Source organism: Sminthopsis crassicaudata, chromosome 3 (assembly GCF_048593235.1).
Source record: "Sminthopsis crassicaudata isolate SCR6 chromosome 3, ASM4859323v1, whole genome shotgun sequence".
Classification (NCBI taxonomy): Eukaryota; Metazoa; Chordata; class Mammalia; order Dasyuromorphia; family Dasyuridae; genus Sminthopsis; species Sminthopsis crassicaudata.
In genome coordinates this window covers 152561190-152579270 of record NC_133619.1, presented here as the reverse complement: position 1 = coordinate 152579270, position 18081 = coordinate 152561190, and the positions used below count along the sequence as shown (strand labels likewise).

The following is an 18081-nucleotide window of genomic DNA, read 5'->3' as shown; positions in this document are numbered from 1 at the left end:
GACTAGTTCTTCCATGTGACAGTAATGAAGGAGAGAAGGTAAAACTACCTTCTTAGCCTAGAAACTCACCTCATAAATTGGAACCACCTTACCATTCCACTCTCATCTCAGAGTCTCCTCCTGTAAATCTATATTCTCTGCAACTTAAAAGTGGACTACATGCTTTCTCCTTTTAAATGTTTGTGCCTTCCTTTATCTTTTCACTTCAGTAATTTTTCTGCATCTCCTCCCTACTCCCCAAAACACTACCATTACCATTTCTCCTCCAGTTGAATTCCTATCCAAAGATCTATTTCAAATGCTATATCCATGAAACCTTCCTCTCAGGTACTCTTCATTTGGAAAGAATCCCCTTCCTACAATTCACAGTGCAATTGTATCTCCCTAATGCACTTAAGTTCTATTTTGAATTATAGTTTCAATATACAATTTCTTATCTGAGCACTTAGGCGTAACTTTTAGCTTTTGTTATTTATTACTTATGTGACTGTTGTATAACTAACATTCTTCTGGATCTTGGTTTCCTCATCTGTAAAATGAAAGGGCACATAAAATCCCCTGAAACCATCCTCAGTTTTGATAGGTCAAACTGGGTCTTATCTTCCATAAGAGATCCAGGTTATCATAACACTCCCTCCTTGCCATGCCACCTTTCCATTCTCTCTACATAGTTGTGACTTTCCCCATTAGTATGCTTCTTCTTGAGGGCAAGAATTGTTTTGCTTGGTTTTATTTGTTTCTCCAATGTTCCCAAATGCTTGAAACAAAATGTTTGGTAAATGCCTTTTCTTTTAGCTCTACTTCCTAAAATCTTGTGATTCCCTATTCAAAAACTTTACTGCACATGAATTCAATAAAAACACATAAAGTCTTTATTACATGTGTTATACTGTGCCAAGTACAGGGAAATAAAGGTGAAAAATGATACAAGTCTTTGTCTTCAAGGAACATAGAGACAAATGTGTATATGACATGTGTAAACACCTACAACTCAAGGTAAAAGGTAAGAGATGAATCAGATGAAGGCTTTAATAAAAACTGAGGTGGGAGATATCACTCCATAGGAAATAGTGTGTGTCAGAGATGGAGAGAAAATCTTTGTACTTATTTATATACTGGAATGTAAACTCCTTGAGGGTCTTTCTGTATATAGCATCTCCCCTTTATTAAATGATAGCTCCCAGAAGGGAAGAACTATGCTGTTTTTTATTTCTGTATCCCCAAGCACCAATCAATCATAGTGGCTGGTATAGAGTAATCATTTAATGCTTAAACCGAATGGATTGTGGTTCTAGTTCAGCTTTGCCATTAAGTAACTTTTCTACTACATTATAAGTTCATTGAGGTCAGAGACTTTGTCCCATTTATTTATCTTCTTCAGCCTCAAGCTGCATACAGAGCATCTTGATAAATGTCTGTTGTGCAAATGAATGCATGAATGGTTTCTGGATGACATGCCTGGAATCAATAGGTGGATAAGCTCACTTAAAGCCTCATGAAAGAAAAGAAGTATTATAGAGAGGCTGGATGACTGTCACAAATATTGTGAAGGTATAATTTGCAAAACTAAGTAACTGATCAGCTACCTGGAATGTTGAAACAGATCATGCTGAGGCTGGGAACCTGAGTGGGAAGTTTGGAAGAGAATTGGGCTCTGGGGTAAAGATGAGAATCCAAATGATAAATAAAATACTGAGGAAGGACAAACTTGAAAGCTGTTGACTAAATTTTCTTCAGAGCATTATCATGATCAGATATCAACTCTTAAATCAATAACCTAAAGGAAGCAGCAGAGTGGCCTGGGAAAAGCCTTTGTTCCAGAGTCAGAAAAACGGGGTAAAGTCTCAGACCTTATGTTTACTACAATTGTATGACCTTGAACAAGTGAGTAACTGCCCTGGGTCTAAATTTATTCATCTGTAAAGAAGTGGTCAGACTAGATGGCCTGGACTGCCTCTTTTAGCTTTAGATCTGTGATCCTATAACATGGATTGATAATCTTGAATGTGCTTTCCAGCTTTAAATCATATGATCCTCTAAGCCTTTAAAATCAGCCTGCAAAAGATTTAGAAGAAACTCTCTTCCGGCAAATCAGTCACAAAGACTTCAATAGTCTCACAGATGAATAACATGTAAGTTTAAGTTTAAGCTTTCCCACAGAGTTATTTTCCCAATTGTTATGTTGATGATGATAAGCCAACTCTTAGAAAAGAAAACATGTCATCATCAGCCTATGCACCTCTCCCACTGTGAATTCTGTGAGGATCTGCCTAAGCTGATTGTGAAGTACCATCATCTAACAAACAGGTCATCATAGAAGATATTAATTGATACATGCTCCAATGAGCAGCACTGCCAACATGTGTAACACTCAGTGTATCAGCTTCATTTTGTAAAGTTCAATAGAATTAATTTAGTGCTTTTAGTGAGTGGGCCAAAGCACTAGATTTGATCCATTATCATCATGGATATACCTAAGATTTTTAATCTAGCATTCTAGACTCTGCTCAATAAATGAACCAGAATAATTTTCGGTATAGGAAAGCCACAATTTTTCTTCTCATTATATGAGCTGAGATATTAGAAATCATTTAGTTCATTTTCTCACAATAGCAGTAATATGGGGTTCTGATTATGTAAGTCAGATAGCTCCACCAGGATAGTCTTCCCATAGCATCTAGAATTTAACATGTATAAAGCTGAACTTTTCATCTTATATCCCCCTCCAACCTCCCTTTTGCCCCAATTCTTTCTCCATTCATAACATCATTTTTCCAGTCATTCAGGTTTTTAATCTTGGAGTCACCTTTAACTCTTCTCTGCTCCTTATCCCATAGTTTACCAGTTGTGAAGTTGTAAAGTGTTTCCACTTTAATGGTATTACTCTCATTTTATACATTTTTTTAAATCAAAATTTCTACCAAGACTATGTACGCTCCATCTATTTTAAAGAGAAGTGCAGTCAATGTATCCCACAGTAAAATCCATGCCATTTATAAGGATTAATGTGAAACTCAGAAAATGAAAACATCTATTTAGAATTATTATAACCACATTACTCAAACAAGAAATATTTAAAAGACTTATTACATGCCTGGCACTGTGGGAGACACAAAGTAATAATCATATATAATCTCCAAAAATCATGCATTTAATTTCTCTTAGAATTGAGAGATATAAAAAAATTAGTTTAAAGGATAAAAGATAAATCTTTTATCCTAACACTGGAATCTAAATTTTCCTTCTTCACTCCTCTAAACATCTTAAAGTTTTTACCCATCATCTCCTCCATTACTTCAGCATCAAAAAAAAATTTGGTTCTTTTCCTTGATAAAACTAAAATCTCTTAATTTCTTCCTGCACTGTTGAGCATACTTCTACAGACAGGTATTCTCTTATCCAAAAAAGAAAACAAAAAAAATTTACCTTAGTCCTGCCTCTCCCTCCAGTTGTCATCCTTTTTCTTCTTTTTTCGATGCCAAACTCCTGGAAAGATGAGTTGATATTTCCTAGCTTCAATTCCTCATTTCACACTCACTCCTAAATTCCCTGAAATCTGGCTGCAATAATACCATGATTGAAAATTTGATTTGGGTTCCTAATGATCTTATTGAAAAATCCAATGATCTTTCCTCCCTTCCATTCTCACGTCCTCAATTTTTTTGTTGTACTTAAAACTCTGGAAAATCTCCTTAATTTTGCTAATTTCTCCTCTACTATAGCTTTCATAATTAGCACTCTAATGGATCTCCCACCTCTTTTACTACTCCTTTGTCTCCCCTTGTTTTGCTCTTGCTCCTTAAATGTGTTTCTTAAGATTTTATTTTAGACTCTTTTCTTATTTCCCTCTATACACTTTTACTTGTTAATCTTAACTAATCCCATAACTTTAATCATCAAATTGACATCTCTTATTCCCAGAGCTCCAGTCTTGTATTTCAGGGTTTACTTAACCTACTAATACCTCAAACTCAACATGTTCAAAGATAAAGTTTCTGTCTTTCTCCTCACCCGTTTAATCTATCTTTCCTTCTAACTCTCCAATCTCCATTAAGGATAGGGATTTGTTTCTTGTTCACTGTTATTCATTCTGGAATAGGACCAAAATATCAGAAAGGAGATGTCATGATTTGCAAGTGAACTGTATTTAAGTAAGGAAGAGCTGTGCATAGTCACCAGACGTACTCTCTCCTTAGAAGTCTTCTAGGTCCAGTGGGAAGAACTAGTTAGGAGACTGGAAATGGCCCTGGATACAATGGGGGATCTTGGCCTTTTAAAACTAAGGTCTTAACAGGTCTCAATTTGACTAAGGCCATATCAATCAGCAATTAAGGATAGGTAAGAAATGAGGCAGAGAATGGCCTCTTTTACCTAGTCAAAACAAAACAAAACAAAAATGATTGCCATTTATACTCACTGGGAGTCAAGAGAGCTCAAAAAATGACCAAGTAAGGCTTGGACTGAGATGTATTGTTGGCCAATCATTGGCATCCAAAATAATCTGGGTTTAAGGCATGGTCTTTAAAATAAATCTAGCCCTTAAACCTCAAGCTATTTTGCGAGGCTTCAGTGAGCAAAATTTATATTCCTTCTTATCCAGTTTTAACTCATATCACTCTCTTTCAGGTATTCTATATTCTAGCCATAATGGATGACTTTCCATTTCTCATTCTTATCCTGCTCTTTCTCCAAAAAGCTTTTGTGTGTAGCCCTTGCTTGGAATAAACTTTTTTTTTCTCTCTGATTAATCATTCTTTCACTTCTCTTTTTTTTCAAGATAGATATTTCTATCTGTATTTATATTTTCTTATCCCTGGGCAAGGGTATAATTCCTTAAGTGGATAGAGGGAGAGGAAGGAAAGAGGAAAAAAGGAGAAAAGGAAAGAAGGGAAATTAAGGAATGAAAGAAAGAAGGAAAGGAAGGAGAAAAGGAAATGAGGGAAAGAAAAAGGGAAGGAAGAAAAGAGAGAGGAAGGGACTATATTACCCAAGTGAAACTGGCCAGTTGGGTTCCCAGTGCAGCAACTAATCCCACTCCCATGACATCAGGAAGGTGATGTCATGACTTGCAAATAGATTGAATTAAAAGAGGGATTATTCATTTGCACACATAAAATTACTGGTAAATGATACTTTAGCTTACAGTAGATATGTTATTTATCTTTTTTCTCTCTGTTAGAAAGTCACTAATCTATCCATCCACTCATTATCTTAGTCACACAGGTTTTTAGTACTGGTCGTCTTTTACTCTTATCTAACCTTTCATTTGCATTGTAACTGCTGTAGTTACATCTTTTCTTGCTTACCCTTTTATAAAATTCTTGCTTTTTCTTGCTTTCTTTCTATTTTCTATTTCTTGTTTCCAGTTTATGCCCTATCCAATTAATTTTCCATACTGTTCTCCAGAAGTCTTCCTAATGTATGCTACATAAAAACCCTTCTATAATTATCCAATTTGACACTGAACAAAGTTTAAACTCCTGACATAGCAGTCAAGGTTTTCCATAGTCTGACTCTGATCTTCCTACCTACTCTTAACCCATATCTCTCTTTCAGGTGGTCTATATTCCAGCCATAATGGATGACTTTCCCATTCTCATTCTGCTCTCTTCTTCTAGTAAGCCTTTGTGTATAGCCCTTGCTTGGAATAAACATCCCCCTCCCCCAACTATTCTTTTATTTTTCTCTTTTTTCCAAAACAAATGCTCCCTGATCCATCATGTAAAAGTCATCTCTTTCTCCCCAAGTTTCTATTATATTGTGATTCAATATCAGGATTCAAAATAAGAAAAGCAAACAGGGTTTATATTGTTCCAGTTTATGGCTATAATTTTTTTTTTCAGCTTTGACATAACAGAGGAGAAGCGAACTAAATTAAAAAGAGCAATTTGTTTTTCTTCAGCCAAATTAGGAATAAGAGAGTAAAAAAAAAGATTTATATACAAAGTATACCAAAAACCTTAGTGTAGTTTTAGGTGTTAGGCATGCTAAGAGTTTTAGAATACTCTATTTGGTGATAATGTGTTGCCCTATAGGGTAGATGTTAAGACTATAAGCAGCTTTTCAGTCTTGCTTTTCATATGAACACAAAAAGGAAGGAAAGAGGGTGTATGGGGTGGGGGGAAGGGGGAAGGAGAGATAGAACCTGTGAGTAAAAAGTCGAAACTTAGGACACCACAAAAATCCAAAGCAAACAACATTCTGAGAACTCCCACTTTGGAAACATGGTAAAATGCCAAACAGGAAAAGATAAAAATAAAGACTTTGCTTTTCTATAGAAAACAATGCTATATTGTAATATCCTATATTAGGATAACTTTAGAAACCTTTTTCATTTGGTCTCTTTCATTTTGTTATTCTTTAGATTTAAAAATTGTATTGCTTTCAAACAAATTTTTTCAATCTTCCCCAAACTAGCAAACATTTCTTGTCCAAGTCTGATCAACTGTTTCACTGTGGGGATTTAAAAATTCTCTTTCTGGCCTGCTGTCTACAGAGATACTTCATTTGCAAAATTAAAAATACTTGCAAAGCATTGAATTGTTAGGATAATCTAGTTTAGTGAAGCTACATTAATTTCTCTCTCTCTCTCTCTCTCTTTTTTTTTGCTGAGGTAATTGGGGTTACATGATTTGCCCAGGGTCACACAGCTAGGAAATGTTATTATTGAGATGTGAACTCAGGTCCTCCTGACTTCAGGGCTGGTGCTCTATCTACGGTGCCATCTAACTGCCCCTATTTCTCTCTTTTTAAAGGTGGAAAATATTCATTTATTGATTCATCCTATAAAAATTTATCGAGTGACTTCTTTGTGCAAGACGATAGTAATGTTATAGAAGAAGGAAATATTCTTATTATCTGAACGATTAAATTTATGAATGATTTGTGATCTCCTGACCAAATGTTATTCCTTAAGTTGAGATACAAGCATTGATCTTGGAATCAGAAGATCTAGGACATTTTATTCAACCTTAAGTTGATTAAGGCAATTTAGAAATTATTTAGTGGAAGGGATAAAGATCTCTGATTTGCCATAGCCACCCATTACCACCATCATGAAGTTGTTTTTTTGTTTTTTCCATTTCTGAGGCAATCAATTGGGGGTTAGATAACTTGTTCAAAGTCACACGGTTAGGAAGTGTTAAGTGTCTGAGACAAGATTTGAACTCAGGTTCTCCTGACTTCAGGGCTAGTGCACTGCACCATCTAACTAACCCTAAGTCACTAAGTTTTTAAGTTCCTGTTTCCTTCCTTTGTAAAATATAGATAAAACTTGTTGCCTTTTGTTTCGCACAATTGCTGTGGAGAAAATGCTTTGTAATCTTTCACATGCTACATAAACATGAATTGTTACTGTGTTCTTTGAGGCAGTGCATATTTACATAACTTTTCCTATCTTTAGAAGCATGATTTTATGTCTCTGATATTCTTTCATTGTATATGTCTTTTTGGTGCCACGGAGTGAAAGATAGTTCCTCTTAAACTTCATACTGTTGTTACTAGCAAGTTGCAGCAATGCCCTCATATTTAAATTACACATTTGCTGAGGTTGAGAGCTGTGTCAGACATTCTCACTTTTCTATGCCCCGGAGCCTAGCACATATTAGAGGCTTAAAAATATGCATGCCATGTAGCAGAGAGAAAAAAGTAATTACTGGTGTTGGAGTCAGGGACTTTGGTTAAGTTTTTAAAAATATTTCTGAAGCCCAACTTGCTTTGTGATAGTGGTGAAGGGTGGCTATGGCAGAGTTAGGCCTTCTATACTTTCTACTAATTTCTGAATCACCTTAATTAATAATGCTGTTTCATCTTTGTAGTATTTATTTGACTTCATCTACCACTACTCTACCTTAAAATTTTCATCTCCTTTGGCCTTCCAACATTACACTAACCAGGTTCTTTTCATTCTTTTCTGACTGCCTATCATTCCAAGGGAGGAAGGGAAGGGAAGAGAATACATGTTGAGTGTCCATTATGTGCAGGGCTCTGTGCTAAGCATTTTCAAAAACAGCTACTACTTCATCTGATCCTCCCGACAATCATCGGAGGCAGAGGTTGCTATCATCTCAATGATACAGTTGAGGAATCTAAAACGCCTTGCCCAAGCTCCCACACTTAGTAAGTATCTGAGGCTGGATTTGGATTCAGGCTTCCCTGATGCCAGGTCTACTGATAGATAGTCCTCCCAGGACACTGTGGGATGGAAATGGAAGTAATAGTAGGAAAATGGAAAAGATCTGACAGGATTTTTAATCACAAACTGTTCTCATCATCAAGGGAAGTAGAGTCCAAAGACACTTGGACTTGTTCAACCTCCTGACAGAGGAGGTAGAAAAAGCACTAAAGAGAACAAAGATAGAACAAGCAGCCAGAGTAGACTGGTGGACATTAAAGAGATTTGTGTAGGAGGTTACACAATGGCAAGAACATTGAGGGAAATGTTATGTAAATATGCACTGCCTCAAAGAACACAGTAACAATTCATGTTTATGTAGCATGTGAAAGATTACAAAGCATTTTCTCCACAGCAATTGTGTGAAACAAAAGGCAACAAGTTTTATTATCTATATTTTACAAAGGAAGGAAACAGGAACTTAAAAATTTAGTGACTTAAGGTTAGTTAGATGGTGCAGTGCACTAGCCCTGAAGTCAGGAGAACCTGAGTTCAAATCTTGTCTCAGACACTTAACACTTCCTAACCGTGTGACTTTGAACAAGTTATCTAACCCCAATTGATTGCCAAAGGGAAGGAAGGGAATGTGTCAAAGGAGAGGTCTTGCATGCCTATTATTTTATGCAAAACTGTATGAGATTCATTTATTCATGGATCAAAGGTATTTTCAATGAAATTTGATAGGCTTTGCAGGAATGCCACATGTATATATATATGTTTTAACACACAACTGACTGAAAGATATAAAACATAAAACTCTACTGTACATACTGTTTGTTGGTTATAAAACAGAATCTGATTTCACAAAGCTGAATGTGAATTCTTCCAAGGATATTCATGGTAAAAATAACCTTGTTTAATGACCTAATCATAAACATTAACAAGGCATAAAACTGGGATACAGATGCTCAGCCAAAGTGCACATCAATGTAATGGTGGAAATCCAAAATGGAGAACCAGTTGAATAAGGGTTTCCTATGCACAATGAGTCTCTTTCATATGTTCCTATTATAGATGACATGCCCAATGTAGCAAACTCTCAAATATTTGCAGTTTCTTGGAAGGAGTACACACAATTCAAAAATTTGGCTTAAGCACCTAGGAAAAACCAAATGGATAAAGACTGTCCTGGATTATTACATGTGGGTGGATAAACACTACATAAAGCTTGTCTAAGAGATACGCAATAATCTGTGGAGCTTTTGTGGCTATACACAAATATGTGTGTATACATATACATAAATATCTTACATCAGCATATATAACTGAAATTGCAGAATACATGAACAACATGTTGGGCCCAAAATTATGTAAGAAAAGAAGAGTGGCTGAATTACTTTCAGGATATTGCATTATGGGGTCTTTTATGACCACAAATTTCTCTCAGAAATCAAGATACACATTTTTACTTTTTTAATTCTGAACTTGACAAACATCAACAAAGTGTGTTTTCATATGGAGAGAAAAAGAAGAATGTATATGAAATTGTGAGTCTCAGCTACAGCTCATTTTAAAAATACATTAGTTGCTGAATCATTCTCTAAGCTTCCTTCTGTTTTCTTCTGTGCATTTTGCAAAAAAGACTTTAATGCCCCTTTCTTTTCTTCTTATTTTGGCTTCATTATTTCTAATTTCTACATAAATGAAAATTATAATAATAATTATAATTAAATTTTTGGCAAATTAATTAGTATGGCAATGAATAAGTAAATTAACTTAAATACAACTGAGATTTTCATTATATTGGCACAGTCTAACCACAGGCAATAAACTTTCAGTTATTTAAGCATATCTTTGTTTCTGTAAGGAATGTTTAATAATTGTATTTATATAATCCTAGTCCCTCTCTGTGTATTGGCAATATTTTGTATTACCAAATATTTTACATATTTAGTTTCTTTAAATAAATAGCACTTGCTGTGCTATGTTGGTAACATACAAAAAAGCTAATAATTTCTATTTTAAATTCTACTTCTTTGCTGAAGCTACTGTTCCAAATAATTTTTATTTTTCTCTGTAGAATTCTCAAAATAGAAAGTATCATCTGCAAAAAGTGATAATTTTGTTTCTAAACTTATACACTAATTTCTTTTTTCTTGGTTTCTTGCTATAGCTAGCATCCCTAAGATTATATTAAATTCAAGTGCTGAGAATGTAAATCTGTGCTTTCCACTGCATAGAATACCAACTTTTTGTTTTAGATAGGTATGATTTACCATGTTAGAGAAAGGGCAATTTTTTCCTTTGCTGTTTTAGAACTTTTTAACAGAAATTGAATTTTATTGAAAATTTTCTGAATATTTGCTTTTGATCATGTGATTTTCATTGTTTTTTATTATGTTTATTGTTTTACCTAATATTGAACTAACCTTGCTTTTGTAATACAAATCTATCTTAGTAAAAGTCTGTAATTTTTCTTTGGTTTATTGTCAAGATATTTTGAAAAGTTTATTCAATATTTTCATATTAAAATTCATAAAATAATTGTTTTTTTCTTTATGTTTTGTTTATCTTTGTTTCACTGAAGGTGTTTGGTAGGCTCCCTCTTACTCTGTTTTCTTAGTTAATAATGGAATTAGCTTTTTGAATTATTAATAGAATTCATATATAAATATAACCTAGTCATGGGATTTTTTTCTTTTGGAGTTACTTTATGACTTTATAATTTCTTTTTCTTAGATTAATATATTTAAAGTTTCTATTTCTCTTAATCTGAATATTTTAAATTATTTTAAACATTGTCCATTTTATCTTTCCTTAAAATGATAACTAATATTTATCTAAAACCTTCAGCAATCATTATCTATAATGATGGCTAAAAGCTTTCCCAATACAATCGGGATGGGGGGAAGCAAAGATGCCCATTATCACTTCTATTATTAAATATCATACTAGCAATATTAGCTATAGCAAAAAGAGAAGAAAAAATTAAAGGAATTACAGTAGGTGATGAGGAAATAAAACTATCACTCTTTGCAGGTAACATGATGCTATACTTAAAAATCCTAGAGAATCAACTAAAAAAGTACTTGAAATTATTAACAACTTTAGCAGAGTTAACAAGACAAAATAAATCTTCAGCATTTCTACATATTACCAACAACATCCGAAGAGACAGAAAATAAAAATTCTATTTAAAACAACTGTATAAGGATAATTTTAATTATATTAAATTATACAGTTTCTGCACAAACAAAACCAAGGCAGTCAAGATTAGAAGCAAAGCAAATTTTTTATAGTCGGTGTTTCTTCTAAAGGCCTCATTTCTAAAATAAAGAACTGCATAAAATTTATAAGAACATAAGTCACTTCTCAATTGATAATAGTCAAAGGAAATGAATAAACAATTTTCAGATGAAGAAATTAAAGCTATCTATAATGAATGTATAAAAATGATGAACAGGCTGATTTCAGAAAGGACTGAACTTACATGAACTGATGGTGAATGAAGTGAGCAGAACCAAGAGAACATAATACAGAGTACAGCAAGATAAATGATCAATTGTGATACACTTAGCTCTTCTTAACAATACAATGATCCAAGACAATAGAGTTGGGATGGAATAATGCTATTCACATCCAGCAAGAGAACTATGGAGGTTGAATATGGATCAAAGCATACTATTTTTACTTTTTTTCTTTGTCTTTTTCTTTCTTATGGTTGTTTCTTTTTGTTCTGATTTTTCTTTCACAACATGAATAATATAAAATATGTTTAAAATGACTTTACATGTATAATGTATATCAGATTACTTGCTGTCTTGGAAAAGGATAAAGGAAGGGGAAAAATTGAGAAAAACTTGGAACTCAAAATCTTACAAAAATGAATGTAGGAAACAATCTTTACATGTAATTGGGAAAAAATGCTATTAAGTAGGAAGGGGAAAGAAATTGTCAAAAGAAAAAAAAACTGTACATAACATAAAATATTTGGGAGTCTACCTGACAAAATAAACCCAGGAACTTTAAGAACACAACTATAAAACACTTTTCAAACAAATAAAGTCAGATCTAAACAAAAAACAAGACTATTAATTGCTCATGGGTAGGCCAAGGTAATATAATAAAAATGACAATTCTACCTAAATTAAACTATTCAGTGACATATCAACCTATTTTTAAAAATCATTTCACAGAGCTAGAAAAAACAGTAACAAAATTCATGTGAAATAACAAAACCTCAAGGATTATCAAGAGGATCAATAAAAAAAAATACAAAATAAGGTGGTTTAGTCATACCAGAGCTCAACTATATTATAAAGCAATAATTATCAAAACAATCTGGCACTAGCTAAGAAATACAGTGGTTGATCAGCAGAACCAATTAGGTACAATTTACCTTAGTGTAAATGATCACAGTAATCTAGTATATGATAAATCCAAAAATTTAAGCTTTTGAAACAAGAACACATTACCTAAAAAGAACTTCTAGAAAAAGTGGATAACAGTATGGCAGAAACGAGGTATAGATCAATATCTCACAGTGCATAACAAGATAAGTCAAAATGGGTAATTGATTTACTCATAAAAGATAATACTATTAGCAAATTAAGAGAGATGGAAGGCAGCTAGGTGACTCAGGCTTAGAGAACCTTAGAGAACGAGAGCGAGCACGTGCAGGAAATAGTTTATATATCAGATTTATGGATAAGGGAAGAATATAAAACCAAAGAAGCTACAGAGAGCATTACAGTATAAAACAGATAATTTTGATTATATAAAATGAAAAAGGTTTTGCACAAAATGAAACAACAAATTTTATAAGGAAAGCAAAAAACTGGAAAAGAAACTGTAACAAGTAGCTCTGATAAAACCCTCAATTCTTAAATATCACAAATTAAGTCAAATTTATGACTACAAGTCATTTTCCAATTGATAAATAGTCAAAGTTTATGAACAGGCAGTGTTCAGACAAAGAAATCAAAGCTATCTATAGTCATATGAAAAAAACTATATCTTTGCAATAAGTATTCAACTAAATCTCCATGAAAGGAGGGAGGGAGGGAGGGAGGGAGGGAGGGAAGGAAGGAAGGAAGGAAGGAAGGAAGGAAGGAAGGAAGGAAGGAAGGAAGGAAGGAAGGAAGGAAGGAAGGAAGGAAGGAAGGAAGGAAGGAAGGAAGGAAGGAAGGAAGGAAGGGAGGGAGGGAGGGAGGGAGGGAGGGAGGGAGAGGGGAAGGGAGGGGGGAAGGAAGGGAGGGGGGGAGGAAGGGAGGGAGGAAGGGAGGGAGGGGGGGAGGAAGGGAGGAAGGGAGGGAGGGGGGGAGGAAGGGAAGGAGGAGGGGGAGGAAGGGAGGGAGGAAGGGAGGGAGGAAGGGAGGGAGGGGGGGAGGAAGGGAGGGAGGAAGGGAAGGAAGGAGGAAGGGAGGGAGGGAGGGAGGAAGGGAGGGGGGAGGGAGAAGGGAGGGAGGGAGGGAAGGAGGAAGGGAGGGAGGGAGGGAGGGAGGGAAGAAAAAGAAAAAGAAAAGGACTTTTTATACAAAAATATTTATAGCAGCTCTTTTTGTATTGGCTAAGAATTTGAAATCAAAGGGATGTCCATCAATTGAGGAATAACTACATAAGCTGTGGATGTATGACTGTTATAGAAAATGAAGAAATGATGAGCAGGATGATTTCAGAAAAACCTGGAAAGACTTATATGAACTGATGCATAGTAAAATGGCAAAACCAGGAGAAAATTATACATAGTAATAACAATACTGTTCATTGAAAAACTGTGAATAACATCTCTTCTCAGAAATACAAAGATTCAAGACAATCCAAAAGGACTACTGATGAAGCATATAATGTACCGCCACAGAAACTGATATTGATTGAAAACAGAGTAAAGCATGCTATTTTTTCACTTTCTTTCATTGTTTTCTTTTATTCAAATCTTCTTATATAAAATGATTAACATGGAAATGTAATTGCACATGTATAATCTATATCTGACTGTTTACTGTTTCAGGAAGGGGGGGGGAAGAAGGAAAAAAGGAGGGAGAGAATTTGGAACTCAACACTTTAAATCAAAATGTTAAAGAAATTAAAAAATATATATTCATCTTTTTTTTCCCCCCCCCTGAGGCTGGGGTTAATTGCCCCAGGGCACACAGCTAGGAAGTGTTAAGTGTCTGAGACCAAATTTGAACTCAGGTCCTCCTGAATTCAAGGCTGGTGCTCTATCCACTGCGCCATATTCATCCATTTCATTGATGTAGTCAGTTTTGTTAGATAATTAGACAAAATGCTATCTTAACAATTTTCTTCATTTTTTTTTTCATGTGTTGTGAATTTTCCTTTTTTTGGTGACATGGAAAAATAATCAGATTAGTTTATCTGTTGCATTATTTTTAAAAACAAAACAAAAAAATCCAGTTCACAGTTTTATCTATTCAAATAAGCTTTTTTTTTTTCTCCTTTCAATTTTGCTAATTTCTGCTTAAATAGTCCCATTTCAGAAAAAGAAATAGAACAAGCTATTAATCAACTCCCCAGGAAAAAATCCCAGGACCAGATGGATTTACATGTGAATTCTACCAAACATTGAAAGAACAACTAGCCCCAATGTTATATAAACTATTTGAAAAAATAGGGGATGAAGGAGTCCTGCATAACTCCTTTTATGACACAGACATGGTACTGATACCTAAACCAGGTAGGTTGAAAACTGAGAAAGAAAACTATAGACCAATTTCCTTAATGAATATTGATGCTAAAATCTTAAATAAGATATTAGCAAAAAGACTTCAGAAAATCATCCCCAGGATAATACACTATGATCAAGTAGGATTTATGCCAGGAATGCAGGGCTGGTTTAATATTAGGAAAACTATTAGTATAATTGACCATATTAATAATCAAATTAATAAAAACTATATGATCATCTCAATAGATGCAGAAAAAGCATTTGATAAAATCCAACATCCATTCCTACTGAAAACGCTTGAGAGTATAGGAATAAATGGACTATTCCTTAGAATAGTCAGGAGCATATATTTAAGACCGTCAGTAAGCATAATATGTAATGGAAATAAACTGGAACCTTTCCCGGTAAGATCAGGAGTGAAACAAGGTTGCCCACTATCACCTTTACTATTCAATATTGTATTAGAAATGCTAGCCTCGGCAATAAGAGTCAAGAAAGAGATTAAAGGAATTAGAGTAGGAAATGAGGAAATCAAACTGTCACTCTCTGTAGATGATATGATGGTATACTTAGAAAACCCCAGAGATTCTAATAAAAAGTTATTAGAAATAATTCACAACTTTAGCAAAGTTGCAGGATAAAAATAAATCCATATAAATCCTCAGCATTTTTATACATCACCAATAAATTGCAACAGCAAGAGATACAAAGAGAAATTCCATTCCAAACAAATGTTGAGAGTATAAAATATTTGGGAATCCATCTACCAAAGAAAAGTCAGGAATTATATGAACAAAATTACAAGGCACTTGCCACAAAAATAAAGTCAGATTTAAATAATTGGAAAGACATTCAGTGCTCTTGGATAGGCTGAGCGGATATAATAAAGATGACAATACTCCCTAAACTAATCTATTTATTTAGTGCTATACCAATCAGACTTCCAAGAAACTATTTTAGTGACCTAGAAAAAATAACAACAAAGTTCATATGGAAGAATAAAAGGTCGAGAATTGCAAGGGAATTAATGAAAAAAAAATCAGATGAAGGTGGTCTAGGTGTACCTGATCTAAAGCTATATTATAAAGCAACAGTCACCAAAATCATTTGGTATTGGCTAAGAGATAGACTAGTCGATCAGTGGAACAGATTAGGTACGAAGGACAAAAAAAGGGTACAACTATAGCAATCTAGTGTTTGATAAACCCAAAGATACCAACATTAGGGATAAAAAAATCATTATTTGAAAAAAAATTGTTGGGAAAACTGGAAATAAGTATGGCAGAAATTAGATATGGATCCACACTTAACACCATATACCAAGATAAGATCAAAATGGGTCCATGATTTAGGCATAAAGAATGAGATCATAAATAAAGATTAGAGGAACAGAGAATAGTCTACCTCTCAGACCTGTGGAGGAGGAAGGAATTTATGACCAGAGGAGAACTAGAGATCATTATTGATCACAAAATAGAAGATTTTGATTACATCAAACTAAAAAGTTTCTGTACAAACAATACTAATGCAAACAAGATTAGAAGGGAAGTAACAAATTGGGAAAATATTTTTACAGTTAAAGGTTCTGATAAAAGTCTCATTTCCAAAATATATAGAGAACTAACCCTAATTTATAAGAAATCAAGCCATTCTCCAATTGATAAATGGTCAAAGGATATGAACAGACAATTCTCAGATGATGAAATTGAAACTATATCCACTCATATGAAAGAGTGTTCCAAATCACTACTGATCAGAGAAATGCAAATTAAGACAACTCTGAGATACCACTACACACCTGTCAGATTGGCTTAAAATGACAGGAATAAATAATGACAACTGTTGGAGGGGATGTGGGAAAACTGGGACACTAATACATTGTTGGTGGAGTTGTGAAAGAATCCAGCCATTCTGGAGAGCAATTTGGAACTATGCCCAAAAAGTTATCAAAATGTGCATACTCTTTGATCCAGCAGTGCTGCTATTGGGCTTATGTCCCAAAGAAATACTAAAGAGGGGAAAGGGACCTGTATGTGCCAAAATGTTTGTGGCAGCCCTTTTCGTAGTGTCTAGAAACTGGAAGATGAATGGATGTCCATTAATTGGAGAATGGTTGGGTAAATTATGGTATATGAAGGCTATGGAATATTATTGCTCTATAAGAAATGACCATCAGGATGAATTCAGAAAGGTTTGGAGAGACTTGCATGAACTGATGCTGAGTGAAATGAGCAGAACCAGAAGATCACTACACACTTCAACAACAATACTGTATGAAGATGTATTCTGATGGAAGTGGATATCTTCAACATAAAGAAGATCCAACTCACTTCCAGCTGATCAATGATGGACAGAAACAACTACACCCAGAGAAGGAACACTGGGAATTGAATGTGAAATATTAGCACTACTGTCTATCTACCCAGGTTACTTATACCTTCGGAATCCAATTCTTACCATGCAACAAGATAATTGGATTTACACACATATATTGTATCTAGATTATACTGTAACACATGTAAAATGTATGGGATTGCCTGTTATCTAGGGGAGGGAGTAGAGGGAGGGAGGGGAAAATCTGGAAAAATGAATACAAGGGATAATGTTATAAATTAGCTATCTCAATTCCTTTGATAAAATTAAAAATAGTTTTTTGTCCTATCAACCCTTTAGGATCAAATTAGTTTCCATTTAAATTTGAATCCTTTCTTCAAGGACACTTCATTATGATTTTTATTTCTTTGTGGTCAATAAAAGATGTGTTTATTTCTGATTTTTTTATATTTATGAGGTTTTCATGGTCTCTGAAATGGTCCATTTGGACATTGCTATAAGACCATGTTCCATGAAAAAAGCTGCATGTATTTGGTAAACATGTATTAATATTGATGGAGAGGCATGTGAGTAGTTACTTATGCTCTGTAGTTTTTAATCAATCAAGGATCATGATGTAAAGCTAGAAGAGGCCTTAGAAGTAATCAAGTATAATTTCCTCATTTTATATATGAAGAAACTGAGGCACAGAAAGTGTTGGAGCCAGGGACTCATCCTGGGTCTTTTGACTACAGAATCAGTTCTCTTTTTATTGGCCCACACTGCCTCCAATACTATGACCATACTAACAGGATACAGTTTATTGGAAAAAATTCCTTAAGGTAGCTATTTTGGTTAAAATGCTTAAAAAATACCTACAAACTATATATACCCAGAAATCTTGTATTTATTTTCTATACTTCCATCTCCATATTTTCAGAGAAAATCTTAGATGAAAATCTGCTTT

The 18081-nt window shown here is 34.3% G+C and overlaps 1 protein-coding gene across 4 annotated transcripts in view; it reads right to left on the bottom strand.

The window, feature by feature from the left end:
• UBAC2 (UBA domain containing 2) overlaps nt 1-18081 on the bottom strand; it is a 359465-nt gene that overhangs the window by 119388 nt on the left and 221996 nt on the right. For 2 of the 4 annotated variants that reach the window (XM_074299441.1, XM_074299439.1), the window contains exon 8: nt 3427-3486. The exons of 1 other annotated variant lie outside the window; for it this stretch is intronic. In XM_074299441.1, coding sequence (XP_074155542.1) covers nt 3427-3486 — 60 coding nt within the window. Of the gene's footprint in view, nt 1-3426; nt 3487-9699; nt 9808-18081 lie in introns of those variants that run through there. One more of the 4 variants, XM_074299442.1, reaches the window with a different exon arrangement.